Source organism: Lates calcarifer, linkage group LG10 (genome assembly GCF_001640805.2).
Source record: "Lates calcarifer isolate ASB-BC8 linkage group LG10, TLL_Latcal_v3, whole genome shotgun sequence".
Classification (NCBI taxonomy): Eukaryota; Metazoa; Chordata; class Actinopteri; family Centropomidae; genus Lates; species Lates calcarifer.
Window position 1 is genome coordinate 4,699,093 of NC_066842.1, and position 27,458 is coordinate 4,726,550.

Genomic DNA, 27,458 nt, shown 5'->3' on the forward strand with positions numbered 1-27,458 from the left:
GACCCCGCCAACTCCCGTCAAACCGGGAGAGACGGTGCGATAAAGCGCTCGTTAACCCCGCTCACTTGATGAAGAAGACTCTGCCGTCCTCGCAGACACCGTAAGACCAGTGCTCAGGTAAGGTGTCCCGCCCGAGAGGCGCCGCCATGATCCGGTCTGAAGTCCTATTTCATCTCATTCCCTCTCCATGGAGTCTCCCGGGAGCTCAATGATCACCGCTAGGGCTTGCGCTGCCTTCAGGGACTGCCGTACATCTGAGCGTCAACGTGTGGGTATGACTCTGAGATGAAGAAGATGAATACATATATAGCTTTTGTTTTTATTGCACATTGCATTGGCTTTTAATCAGTCTTTGTCACATTACCTGATGACAAAACTTTATTAAAAATATGATTTAGAAACTGGTTTGGTCTACTGTCTAATATTTCTGAATATTTACAGACATAAAATAGACTTTTGATTGTTTTCAGGCAACAGAAAAGGTTAATCAGATAAAATGTACAGAAATTAGCTCAGTCTTTAATATTTAGAAAAGTGTGTTGTTGAGTATTTCTCACAGAGGTTAGTTCCTGCCAAGAGAGTTTGGACTTGCGACCTCAGTAATCCTAAAAAACTAAAACTAGTAAACTTGAACAAGAGGCAATCAAATCAGGCAACTAAGGGGTTTAAAAGCGCAGCGTACTGTGTATCTATAAAAAAAGGCAAAATTGCCACATAAAAAGACATATACCAGAAACACAACTGACATCTTAAAACAAACAAAACCTCCCTCTCAAGTTCACTTTTCACTCCTTATCACACCTGCCATACCAGGTTTTGATTCTTATAAATAAGAAGTTTGCATTTGTTTGTATTTTTAAATTGCGATTTTATTTTAGTGTTTGGTTTATGAGTGAAAATGTATTTCATATTTGTCTTGATTTTGTTTGGATTCAGTGTAGGTTTGTTTCAGATCACTCCATAAAAATGAAAGCACACGCTGCAGTGGATATAGTTTAAAAAGAGAGAAAACAAGTTTTATATTTTGAACACATTATATTAAAATCCCCTTCTGCAACTGGGACATCAGTGGAAACACCCACAAGTCATAAAGGTAACTTAGTTTAGAAATTTTCGACAGCACTTGAACGCATCACAACAGTCGACATCCATACAGAGAGCAAGCTGCTCAGCCAGTGTTTTTTCCCTGCAGTAATTAGGAGAAGTAAATGAATTTGGACTCGTGTGCCACCTTAGTATTTAGGTGATTTAACTGGGAAGGAACTGATTATGAGATTAAAGACTTCCTTTAACCAATTAGGAACCTTGTTAAGAAAAGCTTTGATTTTAAGAGCTCCGCACACAAGCTGATTCTCAGCCAGGTCTTGTTAGACACTTAATTTGTAGATGCAGCATTAGTGGTGGAATTGTTTTGCTGTAATGAAACCACTCTTTAAATAATATCAAATAATGATGGATATGTGTGGAAATCTGTTTGATGACTGAACTCTCTCTTCATGGCACAGATGTGACCTGTTAAAGCCATCAGATGTTTCCTTTCCTTCCTCACTGAGGTAAACACACGTTGTCACTTTGTCATAATATGAGCCTTTTTTTTCCAAATGCGTGATTTGGAAAAATTGCACATGATGGGAAACCAAAACAAAATGAGAACCAGGTCTCTTTTTAGAAACCTAATCTGGTACAGTGCGAACAAACTATTACTTGAAAGGTATTATGTGAGCAGAGGACGAGGTGAATCTGATGATGGATTTTTGAGGCCAGTATTAATATCAGAATATGAAAGTAAGAAAAACAAATTACCAGCAGATATTCTTAAACAGTGTTAGCACTCATCCCTAAAATATGGATATAAAAGAGCTGTACCCTCTCCCAGTTATTTAAAAAAAAATTAATAAAAAAAAGATGACAGTACATTTTAAAACTTTGAAATATAACCTTCACTTTAAATCCAGGTGTTCCAATATTTATAATGAAGACAAAATCTGACTTTAATTTAGTAAAAATAAAGCTAAAAAGGACATATAAATGCAGACCATGAAGCACTTTATGAGTCTAATTTCCTAGTAATTTCCAAGGAGGTTACCTGGAAAGCACTGTGTAACTTGGTACTGAGTAAAGTAACAATGGAGACAAAGTTTTAGCTGGGATTTAGTTATTAGTTCGTAATTTTCAGAGGAATTCCTCAGCAGAACTGCTCCTTATAAGTAAATATTGATTTACCTGTAAAACAAAGCTTTCAGGTTACTACTACTATGTCAGTAAGAAGCCAGTAACCGACAGTAACATCAGCCTGCTGGTATGTCAGCCAGACTCTAATGTTTACATGCAGCAAACATGTTATTGTTGGTTTTCCTCAGAGGCTCATTAATGTAAATAAGAGCCTCTGTCAACTGTCAGACTCAGTTTGTTCTGAGTCACTCATCAGGAACGCTGAGCTCATTGGAATTTCATTTTCCAGAGTTTCTCCACATCCAGGAGACGTGTGATGGCGTGCTTACGACAACATCCTGACACGTTTTCCATGCAGCCCTATTATTTTAAAAGGCACTCTTGGAACAAAAACACTTCACCTGAGTTGATGTTATAAGTTCACGGTTGGCAGGAATTTCCTCAGTGAAAACAGTAATTTCCAAAAGGGTGGAACGCAGTGTGAAGACCAGAAAGACTATGTTGATATTCATCACAATGTTCTTCATTTACCACTGCCTGGAGTACGGGATTTTAACAGATTTTAACATGCTTTTTTATTTCTTTGTTATGTAATCTTTTGTAACAGGCTGGCAGATTTTCCAGATTTCTCGACAACCCCTCATCAGACTTAATTTGACCATTTATCCAAAACACCGTGACCTTAACAGCAGTCATATTCTTCACATCTGGTGATTTTTCTGTGCATGTGTTTGATTTCCTCTCCCCCCCGCCGCCTTGTTTGGTTTCAGTTGGCAGCACGTAGTTTGGAGGCACCTCAACAACAACAAAAGAAACTCCTGACGAGGCAGAGTGAGCTGAAGGGCAGGTGGAGGTCAACACACACAGCCTGACCGCACACAAAGCCCAGGGGATTTTTCTTTCCTACCATACCTGTGTATTTGTGTGAAAAGATAAAGTGCTCACATTGTAGAGAGAACAATGAGAGACTCATACAGCCAAGTTATGAACAAGTCAGTATGTTAAAGCCAAAAGCATTGCAGCGAGTGTGAGTGTGTGTGTGTGTGTGTGTGTGTGTGTGTGTGTGTTTAGATGCCTAGCTGTTTTCATACTGCAGATTTGCAAACCAAATACACACACAAAAAAAATGCATGTGTAATTTTCATACTTAAAGACACAGACTGTGATGCACACAGAGGAATAAATGCAGGACTGAAACTGTAGGTGAACACTATAATGTCTTTTTACCATTTTATATTTTCAATTATCATTCAGTTTTTTCTGCTGATAGATTGATGCTCTGCAGGATCTGTCTGTTGCTGTATGTAAACACATCACTCACAGTTGGCCCCTCCTCTGCAGCTCAACAAGCAAGACAGAGAGCGAGCAGCAGTGGCTGAGCGAGGTAGAGAGTGAATAAAGAGAGGGAGCAGCATTAGCAAAAACAAAGCAGTGAATCAAAAGAAATAAAACATTAGTTTTACATTGGTTACATTCTTCAGCACAAATAAACTAGTTGCACTTCTGGATTCTGAATGAATGCAGACCTGCAGCTCCATGACACCAGCAGAGAGCGAGGAGAGAAACAACTGTAACCTGCTTGATATGTTTTTATAGAGTTCCTCACACCCTGCGCGATGTTATTTGCTGGAGGCTACACACCCACTAGCCAAAGACTGCAGCTCAGAAACATCCTGAACACAGCGTATATTGTTTTTTTTTCCTAGGAAAATCATGCATATTACACCTTTAATTATAGGACAAAAAAAATCACTTAATGTAGCTTTAAGTGATTTTTGACCACTTGAAATCCTCTGTAGATCTGAGGACTGCAGAGTCATCACTACACAAGCAATACCCTTTACTTGTTGATATAAAATATTAATATGCGGCTTAAAATAACGTGAATATATATACAGGGGCATGACTGTGCACACTGTAATATACAGTATCAATTTACATCAGGTCTTGTCTGATGAACCAGCCAGATAGAAATCCTGTCTGCTGCACAATCTCTCTCTGCCTCCTTCCTTCCTTCCTTTCTTTCCTTCCTCTACATAAGCGCACACAATCCCTAATGCACATGCACACACATAAGAAAAAATACAGTCTCTTGCTGATTGCCACTCTCACTTCCCCTATGACTTCATTTCCTGGATCGGGGCTATCGCAGTTATTTTGAATTTCCTCAGTCATTTTATACATTTACTGTTTTCCATCATGGTGACATTTTTATTTCACTCCAGACGTTTCAGCTGTGTTTGTCCCTGCATGTCTCCTTGTGTTCGCTCAGTGAATCAGTTCTAGGTATTTTACTCCAATGCCATGCCAGGAACAGCAGTTTGGATCCTACAGGTTCTGGCCTGAGGCATGTATTATCTTCTCATTTTGGATGAAAATACATAACACTTTAAAAACAATAGCCTCATTTCACACTGTAAAACTGAAGAACAATATATTTCAGAAAGCAGACAGTACCCAGCTGGTGTGAATATCCGTCTTACGCCTGTTGCTTCCCTACCTGTTGTGTGACTGATCCCGCTGAAAAAAAACAATCACCAGGACATCTCCAGTATCTCCAGTTGTGTGTGGTGTGTAAAGCTGCTGACAGACACAAGAGAAAACAAAGAAAGCAAACACTCACAAACCAGGACGTGGAACAAGATTCTGGAGGGGGATTGTAGCCAACCCCCCACCCCCCATCCCACCCACTGCAAACACTGTGGGCTTCTAGCTACAAAGAACCAGATAAGGGACAAACATGCAGGTGTATGAGAAGGGACCTGAAACATTTTGCATTTCCCACGCAACGGACAGGTTTGTGGCCTGATGATAGTCATGGTATATGAAAGAAAATAGACATTTATGATCAAGATATTCCTGCATAGTCCTGCTAACAAGTATCACCACAATCCTACAGGAATAAGTATTTTTCAACACCCAACTTCTAGAAACTGACAAATGACGCCACATTAATTATTTCTACACACACATATTTCCTGTTTTTTAATATTTCTATTGTATAAAAAGTTGTGGAATTAAAGTATTTAATGTTTTAACCTACAGGGGCTCATTTTATGTGCCATTAGTGAGAGGCAGGGAACATGAATAAAGTATGCAGATGAGATTTTCTTTAATGTAATTTGATAAGTGCAACTGAGATTTCAAATGAAAGTGAGAAAATTATGGGATGTCAAAAAAAGCCAAAAAAGTTTTCTAACCCATCTTGTCCTTTAAGCTTTACACTAACAAAGGTACTGACACACCTGAGGCCAGACTCAACTAATGTCACTCACAGTGCCAGAAGTGTCTGACCTTTAGTTCTGAACTTGTAGTTCCAGTCCACCCTGCGCCACCTGCTGGCAAGAAGAATAATAGCTCCTGAACTATTAACAGATAAATTAGAAAATTGTTCCACCTACAGGCAATAGGTGTCAGGACTGTAGTTTCTGTAGTTGGATTAAGTTTTTCTTTGCTGCTGAAAATTGGTGTTTTGTGAAATGTCTCTTGTCAAGAGCTGAAAAAACTTAGTGTTATGTCCAGTACATTACTTTTGAGTTAACATTTGTTATTGTAGTGATGTTCAATATTTACTCTTTTACTGTATCTAAGAAGTGGGAGAAGTGTTACAAGTAACACCTTAGCTCACACAAACACAAAGGAAATAACTATTAGTAAGACAACACTGCAACTGGAACAGTCTTTGGAAACGAGGGAATGGGAGATGCAACAAAGATCCACAGCCAGATTCAAACTGGGTTCATGGCCAGAGTCATACAACCTCAGCAAGGAGGCCAACCCAACCAAGTGTTAAATTTGCCATAAGCAGCAGTAGGATCAGCAGCTAACTTTCCTTGCTCTAAGAGGCAACTGATCTCAGAGCGACTGAACAGCTCCCCCCTGTGGAAAATCTGCAGCCTGCTAAACATGAGACTCATGAGTTTCCAGGTGTTTGTATCTTTAAAAGGAGACAGAATGAGAGAGAAAGGTAAGAGAGGAAAGAGTCCATCTTTCTCTCTGGTGTTTACGTCAGAGTTTGAATAAATAAACAGTCATTTCCTGTTGGCAGAGATCTGTCCAAACTCATACCAGAATTTGTTTTGGCCAAACAGGGTTAACCTGTAAGGTCTCTCACTGAGGATTGAATCTTTTCCTGTAATTTGCATTTGTGATGTTGATATGTTTCATACAATATGTTGCCCTGCAGAAGCTACATAAGGTGACACTGGTGTCGTGGACTTCATTTCTAAACTTACTGCAGCTCAGTTTAGATTTATTCTTAACACGTTCTCTGTGTTTTCGTGCCTCAAAGCAGTAACACTAAGAAAACCTTGAAACCTGATGTGATATGTGTGTTTTTAGACGTTAGTTAACTCACCGAAACAGAAATTGGAGATGCCAGCTAGTGGTGGGGAAAGGGGGACAACAAATAAGAAATTACAAGTTAACACAACACCCCTGCACTGAGCATATCTAATAAATAAAACTCCTACTGTGCGCCTCTAATGCATCGCCCAGTCCCAAGGTAGATTTAAAGGTGCCTCAATGGCACTAGATTCTGCAACCAAACACTCAGAGAAACCACATCTGACCAGCTGAACTACAACCATGTCAAACATCAGGCTGGCTGAGGTTATATAGGGTTCAGCCCTTAATTGCTTTCTAGGGATTGGTGGAGCGGGAGTGGAATCCACCAATCAAGAAGCAGGATGCGGGAGTTGTAGGAGCGAGGGAGACCACGCCTTCCCAGCTGTAGCCAATCGTGAACCAGGGTCCACACATCTCAATTAGCATATAGTAAAACTATAAGAAAGGTTTACACACCAAAGCAAGCTTTTAAGATCTGTAACTGTGGTGGGAAGGAAACTGCGTGTAGAAAAGTGTTTTGATCTAAGTTTGATTCACTCAAAACCAGATGATCATCAGGTGTATCGAACCAACCAGTACAAAACAATGATTATGTAAAATTATTACTTGCATGTACCGTGTACTGTCAGCTCTGATGTGCAACGAACAATGTAACTGATTAAAGCAGACTGTCATACAGTTTAAAACCTCTGGTGATAAAACTAAAACTACCTCTACATGCTTGCTATTACCACAAAGGAAAGCAAAGATGAAATACAAGTCGCGTTACTTGTTGGAGCTCTGTATTACACAGAAGTGTTTCACCACAGTGAAGGAATTCTGAAGTAATTCATTGCTAATCCAACCTGTGTTTATTTAACAATACCACAAAGCCTGGTTTGGCTTCAAGCCATCTGAGAACAGAGCCTTCAGACAGAGAGAGAGGTAAAAAGACAAATGTGCACAGAGACAATATAATTCTTTATCTGGCAGTCTCTCCCTCTGTCTCTCTCTTGTTGTGATGGGTAACCGAGGCGTTCGGGGATTCGGGGACGAGTGAGGGTCTTTGCCCTCGTCCATATTGCAACAGCATTTGTTGGCAGAGCAGCAAAAACCTCAGGTGGCAAAGAGATTCAGAGAAATACTCACACACTGTACACTAGAAGCACACTCACAGCTAAGCCGTACACATTTCTGGCTCCAGGTCTCCCCATTGTGTCTTATGTAAATGTGGGGTGAATAATGCATGGCTCGGCTCCATACGAGAGCCTGTGACTTGTGTAAGAGCCTGAAGGCCCGGCGGAGCTTCAGCCTTCCTGCTCAGGCTTCCTAAATTTAAAAACTAAATTTATCACCTGAGGGAGACTGGTGGATTCAGAGCTTAACCTTTAGATTCGAAACAACAGAAACAAACAGAGAAACAAAAACACTCTCACATTAGTCAAGACATCTGTTGTTCAGTGTAGTTATTCACTTTCAGCAACTAAAAAAACGGATTGTCAGTAAAGGAGCCAGTTTTTTTAGCTACAAGAAAAACTTCTTGACCTTGGAATCACGTGTCTGTGATACAATATTCTTTAGCTCAAGGTTCACTTACTGGCTTTTTCCAGGGCTTTCCATGGTTTTCTTATAGCATCACGTGGCCAAACTTCCATGGATCCCATTAAGACACCTGAGCAACTTCCATTTATTGAAGAAGGCTGTGGGCTATGGTCAAAAGCGCCAGGAAAAAGCTAGTAAGTGAACCTTGAGTTGACAGGATTCTGTCACAAACATCAAAACAATAAACATGAAATTTCTTTATCCAGCTTAAAATAAGAAGGAAAATGTTACATAAAGTTTGTGTCATTTTAATCTCATGGTTAACCTTTTACATTTATTTGAAATTATTGTTCAGGTTGAGCCTAACACACAAAAACATCAGGGACATTTTCTGTTTTACTCTGTCTCCCTCTGGTGGAATTCAGATGTTATTTCCTTACTACTGTCGCCTGGTGCTGCTCATGGTGGAAATTGTTGTGTTTCTCTTTGTAAATATTATAATATAAAGAGTTCAGTCTAGACCTGCTCTGTATGAAAAGTGCCTTGAGATAACTTACTGTTGTGATTCAGCGCTATATAAATAAAACTGAAATGAACTGAATTGAATCTACCACACGTCTAATATCTAACAAATTTCAATGAAATGTCCAACAATATACAAGAAAGCTTAAAAAACACACAAAGGAACTTTACAGAGAGGAATTGTTAAAAAAAAAATGTGTAATTTCCAACATATTTTTACACTTGTTACATCAGCTGATGTTTTTTTTAGTTCAGCTGCTGTGCAACAAACCAGCGAGTAAATCAGATGCTTCAGAACGTGAAAATGGATTAATAGGAACTGAATTTTGGGAGTACACAACATTCATTTTCTTTCCTTCTTAGTGTCAGGGAACAACTGCAGTATAAAGTGTGATTTTACTGCAAAAAGTGCAACACAAAAAGTTCTGCACAACCAGATTGTATTATATAAATTCAGTTTTGTTAACTTTTTGTTGGCATCTCCTGATGCCACAGCTTTCATACTGTTACACCCTCCATGTGAACGTCATGTAAACACAGCTCCGCATGCCATCATAAGGAAAAGACTATAGCTTACATGATAAGATGCTTGATAATAACATCACATTACAACTTACAGTACAAGAGAATTTAAACCACAGGGGAGCAAGAGCCAGATATCATCCCAGTGTTTTCAGAAAAGAAAAAATTGTAAACATTTCCTGTAAACATCTGCCATCTGTCGATATCTGGACAGAAAAGAGAAACTGTTCAAAACCAGGAGAGCATCTGTGTTATTGAGTGCTACACATCAAATACCACTGAGTATCTTTGCACTGGGCTGACTCACAGCCAATGTCCTCCAACCCTGCCAAAACACACCAAAACACAAAGCACAGCCTTTTAAACTTTCCGTTTGGAAACACAAGATCTGGACCTTAGTGAGAGTTTTGTCTCCATGTTAAACTGACTGTGATTGATTTTGAGTTAAAGGCCGGACGTGAAGCACAGGTTTCATTCACAGTTAGTGGTGGTAAACTTATTGTAATGTAATGAATCCACTGTTCCACCGTTCTTATGATGCCTATGTGTGTGGATGATGCAATGTGATGCAGCCAATTTAAAGCTTGCACTCATCATTCAAGAACTTTGTTTATTCACACTGACTAACAGACTGATGGGAACATAGCGCTGGTGTCACATGGAAAGCTTATACATTTCCTCCCGTGGCTGAGAAACATCTGTGGTCATTTGTCTGATGAAACACTTGTTGCTGGACATGATTTTTGCTCAAAAACAACAGCAGGTTTAACGCTGCACCATCCCTCTCCAGATAATCTCCAGAAACGTGAATGTGAGGCTCAGTTCTTCAATATGTTGCTGCTGGTCAGTCAGAGGCTGGCCCATCAGCCGGATCAGAGCAGGGAATCTCCCAAAAGCAGCTTAGTGGATTGGATTACAGTGTCATGGTTGTTCTGTTTCAATCTGCTGAACTAAGATGATTTCCTATTTACATGACTCTTGTTTTTTTCTTCCTCTTCAGAGGAGTAATTCTGGCATACATCCTGGCCTTTGACCAGGGCAGAAGCAGCAAAGAGTCTGCATCATTCTCTTGGAGGGATTACTGAACGGGCCTAAACAGGTCCTCACCTGCAATATATTCAGTATATCCCCAAAAAACAACCAAACTCTGACACTAAACAACCACAAAGAGATTCAGAACCACCACAAAAAGCTGCAGAATCACCACTGCGAGATACAAACAATGTTAAAACCTCCACAAATGATGCAGTAACATGGTTGTTTTGAGTCCCTCTTGGTTCAAATGAAGAGTAAAAGACTGAAAATGTTTTATTTTTGATATTGATGTTGTCCGTTTTACCAGAAGAGGGCAGCAGAGTTACATAGTTGTTTGGTGACTAAACCTTTTTTTTTTTTTTAATAGACTGAGCTACAGATGATGGTGTATGTCCAAATATGGTCCCCTGTGTATGAAAGGAAGATCCAAATATGTAACACACAGGATGTTACAATAAACAGAAGGCTTTTTGACACCATGGTGGAATCGGCAAAATTTGGGGGCTACACTAAACTCAAAACACACAATCAACCTGTTTCCATTTTCAAGATAAAGTGCAGTCCCAATAACTGCAATAAACCTACCTGTATATGATTTATGATCATGTGCTAATATCATTGTTGAGAGATAGATAAATATTTCAGTAAAGGATGGAACTGATTTCTGGTTTTGATACAACTTGTAATCAAGAGTTTGTGAGTTTGTGACTACAAACACGTTCACACAGCTGTTAATATTTTAGACAGTGACACCTTCTCCTTGAATTTCACTGATGGCACAATCACGCTGACTCTAACACAATCACATGTTTGTTTAATGGAAACAAACAAACATGTGATAATGGCACTTTTTTGTGACCTTTTCCTGCTGTAATTCCTGAGTACTGTCACGTACCAGAGGAGAGCTGCGTCCCCCTAGTGGTTCAAATGAAACACTACACCTTCTCAAACCCATCTGACAAACACGTACAGACCAGTATGCACACTATGTTTAGCCTGTCTGGGTGTTGGTCAGACACACTAATCCTCATAAGTGCATGTTGGAGTAGATAAGTGTTTGCCACACACACTCACTGCATGAGCTGCATTTTTGGAGAGATAGTGGCTCAGGGTGATAATGATATTAGAGGGTATTCCTTTACTTTAATTGCTGTTCTTATTCATTTTGGCGAGGGCCTCTGGAGGAGGGGCCCACATGAGACTTTGAAGTCCACTTTGTTAATCTCACTGAGCCAGATCAGGTAAATATAAGTGGAAGCATTAATCCCTCATGTGTCTTAAATGTTAAACTTACATAAATGCTGTATGATTTATCCACACAGAGAGAGTTTATGTGTGTAAAGTGTAAATTTAAGTCACTTAAATAATGAATAAGTAAACAGAATGACACAAATTAAAATAAATGAGGAGTCGTCTTTGCATAACAGAGTGCCGTGCAGTATCAGGGGGTTATTCCTGGTACTTTGTACATATACTGCACTGCACAATACACAGGATGAGCATCTTTGTTGCAGATTGCGTTTCATGCAGTCTGTCTGTATGAGTTGGTGTCAGACACAATAGCTGCTGGTAGGTTGCATCATCAGCTAATTGTGACCCAAGAGATACCCCTCTCTGGCAGGCGAGTGAGAGGGGCAACCACGTGTGTGTGTGTGTGTGTGTGTGTGTGTGTGTCTGAAAACCCACTGCCTCTGCTGCTGCTGTTGCTGCTGCTGTTGCTGATTCTGCCGCTGCTGCAATCACCTGCAATCCTTTCAGCGCCTCGCCACTCCTGCCGGTTGCTTGGAGACGGGGTCGTCTAGGCCACGGAGCTAATGATACTGGGAGAGGATGAGGAGGAGAAAAGATGGAGACAAAGATACAAAGGGAGAGGAGTGGGTTCAAAAAGAAAGAAAGGAAAAGGAGAAGGGAGAGGAAAGTGGGTGCAATAAAAAAGGAGAGGTTGGTGTATTCATCCTGTCACTGGGGAGTCACAGGTTCAATCACTTCCAATAGTCATCTGTGTCTTGTTGAGGTGCCCTTGAGCAGGACAGCAACCTTCCGGCTGCTCCCTCACTGCGAGCCAACTGGATAAAAGCACCTTATGGTGTTTTCACCAGCAGCAAAATCAGACACAGGGACGACAAGCTGAGGGAGATCAGATGGACAAACACCACCCCCCACCACTCCGTCCTCACACACCAGAGAAAAACACACATTAGAGTTTGTTTTTCACTTCTCGGCTCACAGCTAATGTCACCAGGTCAGCTTCAAAAGCCTGTGGAACAAAGGAAAAGCAAGCTAGAAAATCAACACTCTTTGACAAAAATGGTTCCTCGGGCTTGCATCATGGAGAGCGGCTGTAAATAACATATTTATGATGCAAGACAAGCTCGAAAAACATCAGCAGAGAGAGAATTTCAGATTCTTAACAGATCAGAGACAAAACGTTTGGTTCAAATACACCATTTCATTAATCATGATGACAATACATATAATGCATTTTTGCATTTCTTTTTCAAACATGACATTTCCAATTTCGTGCTGGCTTTATTTTTATATTTATATACACACATGACCAGTTAAAAACTCTGGATTTCTGGGCTGATTGGTTGGTTGAATGTCTGATTAGATGTTATAGGATGTTATATCTGTTCTCAGTTTAATTAAAAAGGATTCAGACTTTTAAATTATTGAAAGCCGCTCTCTGAAAATGGTTTCGTTGCATCATACCAGAGCAGAGATCTTCCTGGTGCTGTAAAAAAAAACCAAAAAAACTGAATTCTATTTAAAGATTTTCTAAACTGACATTCTCCAGTGGTTCTACACAGACACTCCATGATGCTGTGAAACATATAAAATGTTTTGAACTGAGCTCTTCATGTATTTATTGTTATTTTGGTTACATTTCTACCAAAAAACCTTAGTTTTTCTTAATGTGCAAGACCAGCAGGAGATCAATTACATGAACAACATGTGGGAGGAGGTGGTGGGACAACATCAGCAAAAGACCCACTGCTGGGTTGATACAGCAACAGTGTCAGCGATTGCTCACCTTTGCACCATGCTCTGTGAGTGACTCTGTGTGTGTGTGTGTGTGTGTGGGGAGAACAGCGGAGACCTGCTAATTGATTTCATCCCTCAGGAAAGTCATTTCATCATACTTTGTGTTTTTAACCCTTGTCTTACGACAGGCTTACAGCACTCAGTCTGCATGGAGACTCGCAGCCTTCTGGGAAATTATAAGCTCCTGAGTGTGTGTGTGTGTGTGTGTGTGTGAAGAGAGAGAGAGAGAGAGAGAGAGAGAAAGAGAGAGAGACTAGGTACATGACAGGAGAGCGATGAATAAGCCTTAAAATATTATGCGGGAAAGGATTAGGATGGATGGACAAAGCAAAAATCCATATTCAGAGAGTGTTTTTTGGATAATATCCACATACTGCACACATTAAGCTGGCTCTTAAATATTTGATGCACATGCCACAGAGCAAAAACACATTAGCAGAGACTGCATACATACTGCAAAACCCAGTGAGCACAGATTTTGTGATTTGCTGGTTAAAAGACAAGGCAACATTTCACTGAAAATAGCCACTAAAATGAGGCTGAAATAATGGTTATATGTGGCAAAGATGTCTAAAAAAAAACAGCATCTACAAATCACCAAATCAGCTGTGACCAGGTTATGCAGTTACCTTTGTCTCACCACAGGTGGGAGTCACAGACAGGTGGTTATTCTGTACAAACATTCTGGAAACCTTACACCCGGTCTGGACACACCTAGTCCAAACTAGGTGTGTCCAGACTGGGTGAAAGGTTAAACTAATCTGTTTGAGTATGGTGAGGTTGAAGCTGCAGCCTTATGTGGCTGACTCCTGTTTTTCTGAATATCTCTGCAGCTGCGGGAGCAACTCAACAAAAACATTTTTGACATTCCCCCTGAAAAAACGTGTCCTTACAAAAGCCTGCTCCAGCTGTAGCTACGTGCACTATCGCATGGACATTGTACTTCAAAAAAAACAAAAAACACCCAGTGATTTGACATAATGTCAGGGTTGTTTACATCTTTCTGGAACCTCGTTTGGTCTCTACACTACTGTTTTTCACTCGTGGCAGGAAATGGCAGATGGACGAGTCATTTACATGTGAATCAGACTGTGTGTCATCTGGTTGCATGTGGTTTATCTATTTTAAGTCACAGCCCACATGTAGACTCCAACTTCAAGCTATTGTGACAACTGCAAAACGCAAACCAGTGATACAGTGTAACAAATTTTTATTGATTTGACAAAGCACCTACTGACAAATTTGCTACAGATGATTTTTGGACATGTTTTCAGCTACATGATGTTACCATGAGAAGCTGAGTGAGTCACAAAGGACAAAGTGTTTGAATCTTTGCAGTCAATATAATAATAATAATAATAATAATAATAATAATAATAATAATAAAGACATCCATCTTCACACCCAGGGCTAAAAGGCTGCTATACTGTGCAATCATATAAGAAAATACAAGACAAAAACATAAATATCAAAGTCAAATATTCCAACAGTAAGACAAGAATTGCACCAGGACTTATGTGATATGTATCCATCATGCTTAAATAAAACTTTTCAAAACACTTTGTACTGTAAAGCTCTGCTTTTAATGATATCATCATTTTCTACTTTTACCTTCTAGATTCACCACTGTGGTTTGTTCACACATATAAAAACACATACCAAAAACCAACAGTATAAAATAAACAACAAGCTCCATAGGGCATAAATAAGTTACATTACTAGGTCAGTATATAAGGCATACAAAAACAACATTCCACACATTAATTCTGAGGTTAATATGAGAAAAGTGTCAATCAGTGCAACAGTCACACAACGTATAAAACCTTTTGAGGTACAAGGTTGTTCAACTTGACACCGAACATTAAAGTTGGCCTAACATCAAATTTCTAACTGGCCTAAATCAAAATCACTGTTGCATTGCAACCAATCACGAGTTCTCATCCAAAAAGGAAATAAAACATTCAGTGTTCAGGACTTTCGTTTACTTCAAGGCACCGTCCAGGTACGCCTGCATCCTCTCTCTGTGGGGGTGGGTGAAGCAGTGGCCGATGGCCTGCTCTGTTTCCTGGATCCGCCTCCGGAAACGGTCCCGGTCTCGTGCCATTTCTTCCCAGTGTCCTTTACGAGACGCCTGTCGAGCAAACGGCCAGGTCCTCATGACGTGGACTTGGACAAGAGGAGAAAATCGCACCTGAAATAAGACCAGACAAAAATTTGATAAAGTTTGTTAAAATGATACCGAGGTCTGTGTGTGCTTCTTTTGGGTTTATAATCAGCTGCTAATACAAGTAAAGGGACGTTAAAATGTCATTGAGTGGCTGGGTATTACCACTCAGAGCTAGGTTTTCTGTAAAGCAGAACCTGTGTGAAAATACCCACCTACCTAATTAAAACTGAGAGACCAGGGATTTTCCAACACTGACAGTGCTTAGCTGTGTGTTCAGAACAAGACTGTGAACTATTTTTCTGCCTCAGGGTTTATTTTTTGAGCCTGATGTAACAGAGTGTTAATTAACACTGTAGTCAAAATGACTCCGCAATACTGCTGCAACTTCTTTTAGTCCATGTGGAAGTCGAACTCTCTGCTGACTCGCTGGAGTCACATGACTGGCTTAGTCATGACAACCGGCAGCGTTGCTAACCGACAACAAACAACAACTCAGCTGACACACACTGTGTGCCGGTACAGTGTGTGTGTCAGCTAAGGGAGGAATTAGCCCTTATCTTTCACATTCAGTGGTTCCAACAGTCAGCAGAAGACACTCCCATGTGATATCAAATCTTAAAATATGGGCTCACATCCTCTCCAGTATCTACTGGAGCTTAATTTACCTGAAGAGAAAACTGTGTTTCTTAGCTCTTAAAATACTACTAAGTCTTTATCGTTTTCAGTTTAAACTGTTTGGTCTACAGCAGAATAAAGCTGATACTTAACCTTTTGCCTGAATGAATCAAAGCCTATTTAAATGCTCTGCAGCATCTAAAGAGTGGTCCATTTTTACTATTATTTCCACCTCCACAGAGACCTCATTTAATGCTTCATCTAATCCCGTCTGGCAGCTGAGCTATAAACTGTTATTAGATAATCACCTTTTTCTGAGTGGTGCTGGCTTTGCTTTCCTTCATCTCCTCTGCAGGTGACTGGGGTTTTTGTCCAGGTCTTTTCCAGGGCACCAGTGTTTTGTCTGGGTGGGAGTGCTGCTTTAAGTGCCTCTCTGGCAGAGAGGGCTTGGTGGCTCTGGGTTTTTGGGGTCCTTCTTTTTCACATGTCTTGCCCTTTGTGGGTGATTTTCTCGTGTGGTGTGCATCAAAGGCATCTGGATCTTCCTCAGACTGGGGTGCTGTTGCTGTGGAGCTCTGGAGGCAGGCCTGGAAGTTGAGCGGGTGGTACGGGTCGTCCCTCTGGCAGAGAGATTTCCACAGCTGCTCTTCTTCATCGTCCTCAGATGAAGGAGGAAAGCTGCTCTCCTTCTCCTCGGTGTCTGTGTCTGACTTGGAGGGAGGCACGGGAAGTGAGGCCAGTTGTTTAGAGGCTGCGGTGGTGGCGGTTTGAGGAGACGTGCTGCTGACTGTGCATGCAGTAAAGCACATGGGATTGTAGGGGTCTGCGGGACTGCTGAAGAAATCCCAAAGCCTCTCGCTCTCCTCTTTGTCAATGTCGGGGCTCGAACCGTCCGAACTGGCCCAGCTGCTCTCGCTGTCAGAGCGGCTGACCCAGATATTCAGGCCTCGAGGCCCCAACATCTCCTCGCTGGCCTTGCACACTGACATGATGTCAGTATCACTGCTGTCCCTTGCTTCGCTTTTACTTTTCCCCATGTTTGTGTTTGTTGAAATGCACGCAGAAAAAAAGAAGGGGTTGTAGGGATCACTAGATTTTGACAGAGACTCCCAAAGAGCCTTACTTTCCTCGTTGTCGAATTCTACCACGTTCTGATCTTCCTCGCTACTCCAGTGAGAGCTTCTCTCCTCTTCTGAAGTGTCCTTACTGTGTACTTTCTCCTTTGTAATATCCTGTTTGAAAACTTTCTCGCTACTTTTATGGCAGGCCTCGTTTGAACCAGAGCTGTCGCTGCTTGATACAAAGATGTTCCAGTCGCCGGGGAAGCCCATTTTCCAGGTGGATTGGTGTCCGAGGAAGATGCTGTCTTCGCTCCCTGATGTTCTGGAGACAAAGTCGTCCACCAGTCCGCAGCACAGGTCGTCAGCTCGCAGACTGGACAGCAGGGCCTCTGCGGTGGATTTCCCAGCGAAGGGGTCGCCAACGTCAGCACAGAAGTTAGAGAGGGGGTTTGAACCGCCGACCATGACTCCGTTGTCTCCGTCAAACAAGGAGGAGAATAGGAAGGACTCGGTTGGGTTTGTGGCCGTGCTCATGTGCTGGATGTGCTGACCCGTCTCGTCTGTGATTCTCACGTGGACCTCAAACCGGAACATCTGGAAAACTGGAAAAAAATAAGAGGAAAGATTTAGAATGGCGTGAAATTCAGAATCTGTGGAGTAATTATCCTTTAAGTCAACTGCTATTAAAAACTAAAATTATTCTTTGTTTACTGCTTAATTTAAATAAAGAAAACCCTATCCTTTGATTAAAAAAATAATTATTCATTGTTTGATATCATACATGTATGTGGCCTTGTGCCAATGAGTTGAAGTTCCTCAGAATGGAAAATAGAGCTGTCATTTTCAGCTGGTATTTCCAATTACTGAATTCTTTAATTGACTTTATTCTCCGCCCAGATGAAAGATGACACTGTATTTTCTTTGTATTCAATCTCACAGTATCTATCACTCGTTATAAGTACAGGGAATACTATTGGGATGGCATGGGAAGTACCATAAAGTTCCATAAGTTAACTGGAAGAAGACGTAAACACGATGAAAATTAGCTTATGGCTTTAAAAATAGACAACAGGGCACTATGGATATACAGTAAAAGAAAAGTATTTCAAAAGGCCATTATATTCTATTGTGAATTAACGTTATTTCGTTAACGATATTAAGAAATACCAGAGTAGAGTACAGACATTTGACTTAGCGGTCACTAGACTTTCCAGTCAGTGAACACACCATAACGGTTGAACTTTGTCACAGTAACGTGCGGGCGTTAAAACCACACAAAGCACGAACAAAGTAACAAGCTTTAAATTTAGTCTTTTTCCGCTTACCTGACATGAAGGTGTAGTAAATGACCTGAACCAGCAGCCGAAGCTGTTCCCACACCACGGTAAGCATCTGTTTGGTCCAGGGCAAAAGCGCCATCCCTCCGCTACCGAACCTCTCCATCGCCGTTCGATCAGAACCCTTATCGGCACCAACAGTCGTAGCCATTTTTTTTCTTACTTCTTTCCTGTCCTCTTCTTGGATTGTGGCGGTAATGTTGAGACAAAATCCTCACGTATTCTGGTATTCCTCGTCGAAAACCAACAGATTTCGCGTATTTGTCGGTGACAGATGTGTGTCGGTGTGCTGTCGCTTCATTTTCCGGCAAGTCTGTGCCATTTTTCGATCTCCTTCGTCAAATGTTCTCATGTATTTTCTCCATGTTTCTCAGTCGTCTTATCGTCGTTGTTGTAGTAGAGGTGAATGACTCGATGTTGCAATGCCTCCTGTTAAAATAAACAAGCGTGACGTCTTGCTGCGCTGCGATTGGACAGAGCGACTGTCACTTCGCAAAGACCCCGCCCTCTGATTGCGTGGCGTGACGCATAGAAAGTGCCCGTAAATTCCAAGCTTCCCGGAAATGCCTTTTTATAGCTCCTCGCGTTTATCAATAGAAATTGTGGGATGAAAAGAGAAATTAGTGTATTATTGAGGAATGTGAGGAAGTTCTCAAGGACTCCAAGCATATGAAGAGCAAAATTTCAGTCGGAGAAAGTGTTCGGGTTTCAATTCCCGCAATTATTTCTTTGTTGAAAGTCAGCAATACCATAGATAGAAACGATCTTCTTATGATTCAAATAGTAGAACGCAGATCCTTTACTTTTGCAGAAGCATAAATACCATACTTTAGAATATTTGTAATATACGCCATTAAAAGTATAAATACTGCATTTAAAATCAAAAAGTCCATCAGAGGGATTGTGACGTGATTACAGTAGAGAAAACAAATGTGATATAATAACTTACATAAACTTATTTTTACCTTTCTTTAAACTTTTGATTTTGTTACAAGATTCTGTATAATTAGTTACTTATATGAAACCATCAGAAAGTCTAGAGGAGGAATCTGTCTTTACACAATGTTTTTGTAACTTCTCACATGTAAAAATGTTTGGAGATCACTGATTTAGTCTTCATGTATTTTAGGAGGATTTTTTAAATGTTAAGTCGTACAAAATCCTAATCTGAAAAGTAACTAGCAGCTTCAACTGTCAAATAAAGGTAGTGGAGTAAATAAGTACAACATTTCACTCTTATTATGTAGCAACACAGAAAAAAAAGTATTTAAAAATGTATTGTAAAACAGAAGACGTATAACATTTCATAATAAAAGACGGAACAATTTCCAATTTAAATTGTTTTATTAATCCAAAAAAGTGTACGTTTATGCCACCAGAGCAGAAGCTGTAGAGGACTCACTGTAAACAGAAAGAAAACATATCATTAGAGGGAGCACTCCTCAATATCACCACCAGGATGTAAAACATTAACACCTGAAGATCCCTTATATAACATGCATAGGCAGCAGTAATGGTTAATAAACACTATAATGTAGTTGGTAGTCAAATTTATATATTTGGTTACAAGTGTAATGACCCCAAAAATTAAACTAAATGTAAACACAGTATAAAATGTATGATTTCATTGTGTGAAGGGGACTGGCAGAGGTGGCATCAAGTCGCCACTCTGCTAATTTACCTCCAACTTTTTCTAGCACAACAGAAATATCACTACTCTCAATAAAAGGAAGAGCAGGACAATGAATTGTGCATTTCTGCATGCATACAGGCCACATGAAATAAGACAGTTGAACTTCTATGATTTATTTCCGCAACATACATAGAACAGAAAAGGAGCATTTAAATAATTTAAATTCTTTCTAAAGAACCTGGCAAATGACAGAGACACAGCCACATACAAAACAAAAGGTTCCCAAAGCAGAACCAATACTTACTACTTCCAGTTGGGGGCCAGTACTCTCTTGGTCTTGTAGTAACGGGCCAGCCTGTGGATTCTGCTCTCGATGAGAATCAGGCGGAACTTGGCATCCTTGTCCTGCAAGTATAATAAAACGTCATGGGTGTGAGGTGGTGTTGCATTCTGACTTACTGAATGTGTAAGTTCCAACAGAAAGCACTTTGAGCATATTCATATTACTGAATAACAATAAAACACCTACATTTAAAAAAAAAAAAACAACAAACAAACAGATTTGAGGCATTTTCTACTGAGCTGTAATAAACTCAAAACTCATTTAACCTAAGGTGTGCAAAACAATTGGTAGCATTTGTTTTTTGTTACCTAGTAACCCAGAGCACATGGGTGGGAAATTTACCTAAAAAACAAATCAGTAACCTCCAGACATGCAATGATCTTTACATTAATATAACTGAATTTCTAAACCTTCAGGCAGCAACAAACTGTACCAGATGCCAACTAAACACTATTAGTGGGCTCATATTTGACCCAGGTTTTGGACCCGGTCTTATACCTTTCTGTTTCTCTCCAGATGCTTCCTGACCGCCACAGCCTTCTTGATGAGGTGGTAGAGATCCTCGGGCAGGTCAGGGGCCAGACCCTTGGACTTGAGGATCCTCAGGATCTTGTTGCCAGTAACGAAACGAACCTGGGCCACACCGTGGGAGTCCCTCAGAATCACACCTAGACGAGGAAACAAACAGACTTGAAACTTGGGACACTGTATGTTGGTCACAAAACAGTTTGTTTTATAGCATTTGTCATATTGTTTCCTTTATTCCAAATATTTCAAACACTGAACAAATGTGTGAGACAACAACTAAACTTGGAGCATGAGGTACTTCTGCCATCTAACTTGACTGATGTTTAAAAAGCAAAAGGGAAACCACTCCAAGGTGGCAGCCATACTTATAAATCAATGACAACTTGTGTAGTTGTCCTAGAAAGATTCCCAACTGTACTGCCTGTTCCCCCTTGATACACAAACACTATGAAACTGAAAAAAAGTGTGTCTTAGTGAGTCTACATAAGTATGGCAGTGCTAGAGAAAGTGGTCTTGTTTTCATGCAAGATGCCCATTGTTTCCCTGTCACCTGCTGTGGTTAGATTGCTGATTACAGAGCGATGTCTGAACTGCTCTGTTGTGCCGTGCTTCAGTGCTACAACTAAAGTTCCATTGAAACGAGTTCATACAGTTTGCAGCTAAAGAACATACAGTCCTCCACAAAGCACCAGTGCCCTGGTTTAGATCCATAGAATCAGCAGACTAGAGCTGCACAAAATATGTACAATCTTTGGCCATTGTGTTAGGTTCACCTACACAATCTAATACAATCTGATACACCTGCTCTGCCATTAATGACAACTTTCCAGTGACTAATGTCTTTTTTTTTTTCATCTCTACGTTCTCCAAAATTATCACACAGTATTGGACCACATTAGTTTTACCAAAATGTATCTAATAATCTGCATAATTGACTTGTTAAGATGAACAGTTAAAAAGATCAGTCACTTTGTAATGACTTGACAATATGACAGCAGTCATATCTGTTTTTACCTGTGGAGAAATGCTCCCTTTTGATTTTCAAGTTCAAACATCTTCCCCACTCATATTAGCCAAAATTTGTAAACGCAAGAGAGAACCTAACATTGTTAGTCTGCCAAATGGACTGCTGTGCTCAAACACTGTATGAAATAAGTGAGGAAATGTAACAGGTCTAAACAAACTGAAACCTGATTTTATTCTGATATGTACTGTTCAGACTCCTGAGGATGTCTGCATTAGTGCACCCTGTATACCAAGTAAAGTTAGTATTCCCACAGTCAGACAAATACTACATCTACATTATGTGGACATATCTACTATTCTGCAGAAAACGACAAATTAGTGAATTAGTGTCTTTCACAGAAATGCTTACCAATCTGAGAGGGGGTCAGACCCTTCTTTGCCAGCTTGAAGATCTGCTCTTTGACATCATCGGATGTGAGCTTCAGCCACTGCAAACAATGTTTAAATGATTACGGCCTGAACAAATCTGTTCGGAAATATTTTTGCTGGTGTCATTAAGCGACTGAACAACACATCATGTCTGTATACTTACAGTGGGAACACTGCGCCTGTAAGGCAGAGCTGACTGGGACAAGCCCTTTCTGCAGAACATAAAGACTAGTTAGACACCTTGGCAGTTTGACGAAATCACATCCAGACGAACATTATAATCAAGTTTAACAGTGGAAGGAGACCGACTGTTTCGGGCATCTGCAAGACTGAATTAAACGAGGCCGGGCTAATGTTAGCTTCATACTTGTGCTAAGACAACGTGAAGTGCTTACGGTACATTGATATAACTTAGTCATCTAAAGCAGAAACTATTATATTTGGGCTGGGAATCTGTAATATATCACTGTCTTTAACTTAGAAGATAAAGTCAAGCATCGTGGTGAGCCCCGAGTGCCGTTAGCTAATGCTAGCTAGGCAGCTAAAGGTGGATGTCGATTGTGAAGGTGCGAGCATTTAAGTCATTTTCTCGATTCTAGCCCGAATTAAAGAGCTAAATTTGATCCTCGGACATTCATAACATGTTTACAAGTTATATCCCGCCATAAAAACCGACGTAGCAGGGCAAAATAATAACTTTAAATGTTAAAAAGAGAGCTCACCCGGGAGCGTGCATGCGACCCATGATGGCGGTAGAGGAAGAGAGGCCGCACACGCGACAGAAAATGGTATTTTGCGCCTGCGTCGGAAATGACGCAATGACGCAGAGTGGGTCATTATTGACGCCGCCAAACGCATTCAGGGTAGAATGTTGTTAACTCTGTTTATGAAAAGCCTGTAAAACGAAGGAAAATGGTAAATAATCAAAATTATAACTACAGTTTATCACGAAGAATTCACTTGAGAGGCATTCAATCCAATCAACAGATTTAGAAAGTCTAGACGATTTCGGTCACATTTTAAAAAAGTTAATTTAATTCCGATTTTAAAATAAAACAGTAACATACTAAATAAACTGGCAGCAATTGGTCTACATTCATATAATATATGTGTTGTTAAAACTTTATCAAGCCAACATCAAAAAGAGAAAATATACAGCAGCTTCAGAAAGTATTCAGACCCCCTCATTTTAGCATTCTTTATTCTGTTGTAGATGAATTTAATGGAGGGCCATCATATAACACTGTGTATCAGTATCTTTATTTGAGGCTCTAGTCTGTACAGTGGCTCTGTCAGCATCTGCACTTAAAACCCCTATCAAATTTTACTCTGCATGTATTGTACATGTTCCTTAAATCTCTATTTAGTTAAAATATTAAGCCCTCAAACTTACCAAACTCACACCTGCAGTCCACTTGCCATCCAGTTATACCATGTAACTCGTTCAAATGAAAGTACACCCAACACATTTTACACAACAGAGACAAAATGATCACATCATATTTGTTCCAAAAACATTTAATTTGCTTTAGGAAAGAGGGATTACAGTACACACTGATCCATTCAGGTTACAGGTCACCAATTAAGAATAAATAACTGGCCATGTTAATACAAACTCTGCTTGGTTTCTTTGTACAGTCACTAAAAGAGTAGATCAAGTCACTAATATTTATAGTGTGAGTGCTGCTCTTAGATCATAATTGTCCTGTAGATCTTCTCTTAAAAAACCTTTTCAGATAAATTCATCATAATTTCTTTATTAAACATTAACAACAACTTTAGATTTATAGTTAGCGAGTGGAGATGAAAGCAGCTAATTTCTTGCTCAGGATCTTGTTCCCTTTTTATGAAGATGGTTTAAGTTAAAGTTGCCTTTTTAGCGCTGATCTGTGTTCAGTTTGCATTTTCCCACTTAAATATCATAAAGCCTGACTGGATCTGGACTTCACTGACAGTTTAAGTTATTAGTAACCATATGGCCAGTTACTCATCACGGCGTCATTACACCACTATTAGGCACTGGGAGTGAGTGTGGTATTGCTGCCCGAGCTGAAACAGCCTCATGTCCAGACTCTAGTTTTAACTCAGCTCCTTCACCGCATTCTGTAAAGTCTGAATAGTGGTTTTGAGCCACCTGAAGAAAACACTGAACTGACTTATGATCAGTGTTAGTGGGCAACCATAATCTCTTCATCCAGAGCACAGACAAGAGCGTGTTCCAAAGCTTATGATACAAATTCCCCTTTAAGGTGTGCTGTGTGAAAATAGTCAAGTAATACCATGAGAGAAAGACCTGGTAGTGTGCATTTAGTGGCAGTCCACTGTTAAAAAAGAAAAAACCCTTATGATGCCGGTCCGGCACCAGACCTGTTCTGGAAGAACTACTGATATAGCTTTACAGAATATAGAATTTTCTTTAATAAGGACATATCTCATTGTTAATAAAATATATATAGCAATAAGGCCAAGTTGAGCATTAAAAAGAGATTGTGAGCACAAACAAAGGCACCCTGTTCGGCTCCCTGTCGGGGAGAGTGGTTTGATTTGCTGTCTTTCTCATTAATTTTGGCACATTCTCGGGGAATCATAAGGTCACTGTTGATTTCCTGGAATCTGGTGTGTTGGACTACTATACCCAGAAGTGTCTGCTGCAGAGCAGGAAACCCTGATGCCTCCTGTTTGTCTATATAGAAAATAAACACGGAAAATGTAAAAATGAGCCCCCTTTCTATTCCTTAAAAAATAAATGTGTCAATCTATATATACTCTTCTGCAAGTAAGCCTTGTTTTGGTCCTCTAATATCAAAATGTACAAAACATTACAGCTCTTCGTTATAGTTTAGGAAAAAAAAAGAGAGAGACAAAATAAGTGGAGATTGTTTGTCACAGAAACAATCTTGATTAGTTGAAGAGGGAAAGAAAAATAGTGAAGAACTCTTTGAGGGTGTGTGATCAGCCTGTTCGGTCTGTGGGTGTGTCTGAAGGAGTTTTTATTCTGCATTCATGTCATATGGGAATAACCTCTGAGGCAACATGATGGTGGTGACAAGCCATGACTTGGAGGGGTTTCACCTTGTCTGAAGCTGTAAGGATGAAAATCTGTAGAATCACATATGTAGTCATGTGATAAATGTTTTTTAAGCAACACACAGAGCTGTATCCTGCCATGATGATGATTTCAACAATACTTATCACAATGTTATCCGTGTGAAAGAAAAGGTCTGTTTGGTTTGTTAGATTTGAAATGAAAACATCGCTGCTTATACTTCAAATTTGATGATATCAGAGAGAACCCCCCTCTAAAAAGTTAAAGTCCATCTCCAGTCCCCTAAGTTCTGAAGCAGTATTTTTATCAACTGAAAGCTGAGGTGACCAGTATTTTCAAGTAAGGCCGCATCTGCCGCCTTTCCCATATGATGTGAATGCAGCTTTTTGTCTGGAGGAGTCGTTCCCAGCTTCAGGGAAGAGGCAGGTACGGGGGGTTAGAAGTAGGGGACGGCGGTGAGTTTGTACCACTTGACCGTCTCCTTGCTGAGGTCAAAGTCTTTGAGTCTGAGCGTGATGCCGCCCAGGAAGTAGTTCTCACGCAGTGACTCAGCGCTGAGCACGCTCAGCTGAAGCTCCCGCAGGCCCAGGGTTTCCTTGCTGTAGCCACTGTACACCAGCTGTGGAGGAAGAGGATGAAGAAGTGAGAAAGGTGTGTGTTCTGGTGATACACACCTTGGACTTTATAATGTGTACATTTCTAACACAGGTTTAGGAGCTATAAATATATAAATGGAGGCTGTAAAAGTGATTTTCTGACCATCTCATTAAAAGTAGGGTTCCTGGTTTTCCTCGAGATCTTTGTCTTGCGTTTGGAAGTCTTGTGTGGATCTGGAAGCAGGTAGGTTTTCACATATGGGTTGGGATCTGTTCCGTCTTCAGAAACCTGAAGGGCAGCAGATGAATTAATAGTAGTAACTATCTGTCAAAGCAGCATCTCAACATGCGTCTTAAAACACCAGTGTGTTTACCAGATCCCTGATGTGCATGACCATGATGAAGAGAGTGCTGTTCCTGTAGGAGATTGAGAGCTTCACTTCTCCTTCCACTCGACCAGACGTGGGACTCAGCGGAGGCTCTGCAAATATCACACATCACATTCAGGGAGGTGGAAATACGAGAAAACACAAATTCATCAACATGGGTACAGCCCAAAAACAAACATTTCAAAATAAAAGCAACAGGACATTCAAATTACTTCTGCTATTTATGTTCTTTTTAAATGAGAAGAGTGATTAAGCTTTTAATCGTTCTGGGGAAGATTCAGAAAGAAACCAAAACCAGGTACAACATGAGTATGACAAATACTTGAAGAATGAAAATGAAAAGTTCCAGTATGTACCTGGTGCTTTGGGTGTGGCATCTAAACCCTCTGTCTTGTCATCTCGTGCAATTGGATGAAAGAAGGTGTAGATCAAGTCACACTGGAAACAGAAAACATTTCTTTGCCTCACTCCCATTCTCACATTACAAACATTACATTCACCCACTTAGTTTCCTGATTAGTTTGTGTGTGTGTGTGTGTGTGTGTGTACCTGGGTGACCTCTGTGGAGCTCCTCATCAGGTTGTGGACATAGTTGTTGAGCTCCAGCTTCCTCTTGGCTGCCACCTCTTTAATGTGTGTGCGACCGAGCACCATTTTGTTTGGGAAGCTAGAGATAAGGAGAGAGCCGTGGCATTTACTACTTCACAGAAACTGATGTTAACTCTGAGGCAGCATTTGCATAGAAACATGCAAAGGTTACAGGAGATAAGTGAAGTGGGCAATAGGGTTTCTGAAGTTTGGGAGTATTAATCCATACAGTATAAGAAGAAACATCACATTTATCTTGTTTAGCGCCTTGTGATATGTCCTGATGTGTCCCTAAAGAAACATACTGTATCACAGACTCCTAATATAGAAAAAAGATCTGTAACTGAGTATTAAGAAGCTAAGGGTCACAGTCGAGGTGACGCCCTACCTCGGCAGCTTCCAGAGAGGGAAAAGTATGGTCAGTTTGTTGTGGAGCTCCTGGAACTCATCAAAAGTGCGGAAAACAAACTGGGGCTCAGTCTGACCTTCCCTCAGGATCCTCACCACGTACGTCTGCACAGAGAGGACGACACCAGGTGTCAGTACTTTCCCAGTTTACATACAGAGATGTGATCTGGTAACAGCACACAGTGGGA

At 40.4% G+C, this 27,458-nt stretch overlaps 4 protein-coding genes and 1 non-coding gene across 5 annotated transcripts in view; all 5 read right to left on the bottom strand.

Annotated features, from left to right (window-relative positions):
• plekha7a (pleckstrin homology domain containing, family A member 7a) overlaps nucleotides 1-6,727 on the bottom strand; it is a 123,668-nt gene extending 116,941 nt beyond the window's left edge. Inside the window, 4 exon segments of the mRNA XM_051073171.1 lie at nucleotides 66-280; nucleotides 4,673-4,752; nucleotides 6,530-6,553; nucleotides 6,645-6,727. Of these exon segments, the coding sequence (XP_050929128.1) occupies nucleotides 66-148 (83 nt within the window). The 5' untranslated portion in view covers nucleotides 149-280; nucleotides 4,673-4,752; nucleotides 6,530-6,553; nucleotides 6,645-6,727.
• Nucleotides 6,728-14,357: 7,630 nt separating this feature from the next.
• ppp1r15b (protein phosphatase 1, regulatory subunit 15B) lies at nucleotides 14,358-18,765 on the bottom strand. The gene is made up of 3 exons (XM_018685699.2): nucleotides 18,333-18,765; nucleotides 16,255-17,609; nucleotides 14,358-15,355 (listed from the first exon to the last, which is right to left on the bottom strand). The coding sequence occupies exons 1-3, from the start codon at nucleotides 18,493-18,495 to the stop codon at nucleotides 15,146-15,148; spliced, it is 1,728 nt and encodes a 575-aa protein (XP_018541215.1). The 5' UTR covers nucleotides 18,496-18,765; the 3' UTR covers nucleotides 14,358-15,145.
• A 904-nt stretch (nucleotides 18,766-19,669) lies between these two features.
• Nucleotides 19,670-23,062, bottom strand: rps13 (ribosomal protein S13). Its single transcript, XM_018685704.2, has 6 exons — nucleotides 22,966-23,062; nucleotides 22,407-22,455; nucleotides 22,224-22,302; nucleotides 20,819-20,988; nucleotides 20,282-20,382; nucleotides 19,670-19,745 (listed from the first exon to the last, which is right to left on the bottom strand). Exons 1-6 carry the CDS (start codon nucleotides 22,986-22,988, stop codon nucleotides 19,712-19,714), a joined length of 456 nt encoding a protein of 151 aa, XP_018541220.1. The 5' UTR covers nucleotides 22,989-23,062; the 3' UTR covers nucleotides 19,670-19,711.
• Nucleotides 19,970-20,099, bottom strand: LOC127142939 (small nucleolar RNA SNORA19). Its single transcript, XR_007814049.1, has one exon. It is a non-coding gene; the product is annotated as a small nucleolar RNA SNORA19 (small nucleolar RNA).
• A 683-nt stretch (nucleotides 23,063-23,745) lies between the features above and the next one.
• The window catches only part of pik3c2a (phosphatidylinositol-4-phosphate 3-kinase, catalytic subunit type 2 alpha), a 40,153-nt gene continuing 36,440 nt past the window's right edge, over nucleotides 23,746-27,458 (bottom strand). Inside the window, 6 exon segments of the mRNA XM_018685686.2 lie at nucleotides 23,746-25,908; nucleotides 26,049-26,174; nucleotides 26,260-26,366; nucleotides 26,631-26,712; nucleotides 26,824-26,941; nucleotides 27,251-27,375. Coding sequence (XP_018541202.1) covers nucleotides 25,726-25,908; nucleotides 26,049-26,174; nucleotides 26,260-26,366; nucleotides 26,631-26,712; nucleotides 26,824-26,941; nucleotides 27,251-27,375 — 741 coding nt within the window. The 3' untranslated portion in view covers nucleotides 23,746-25,725.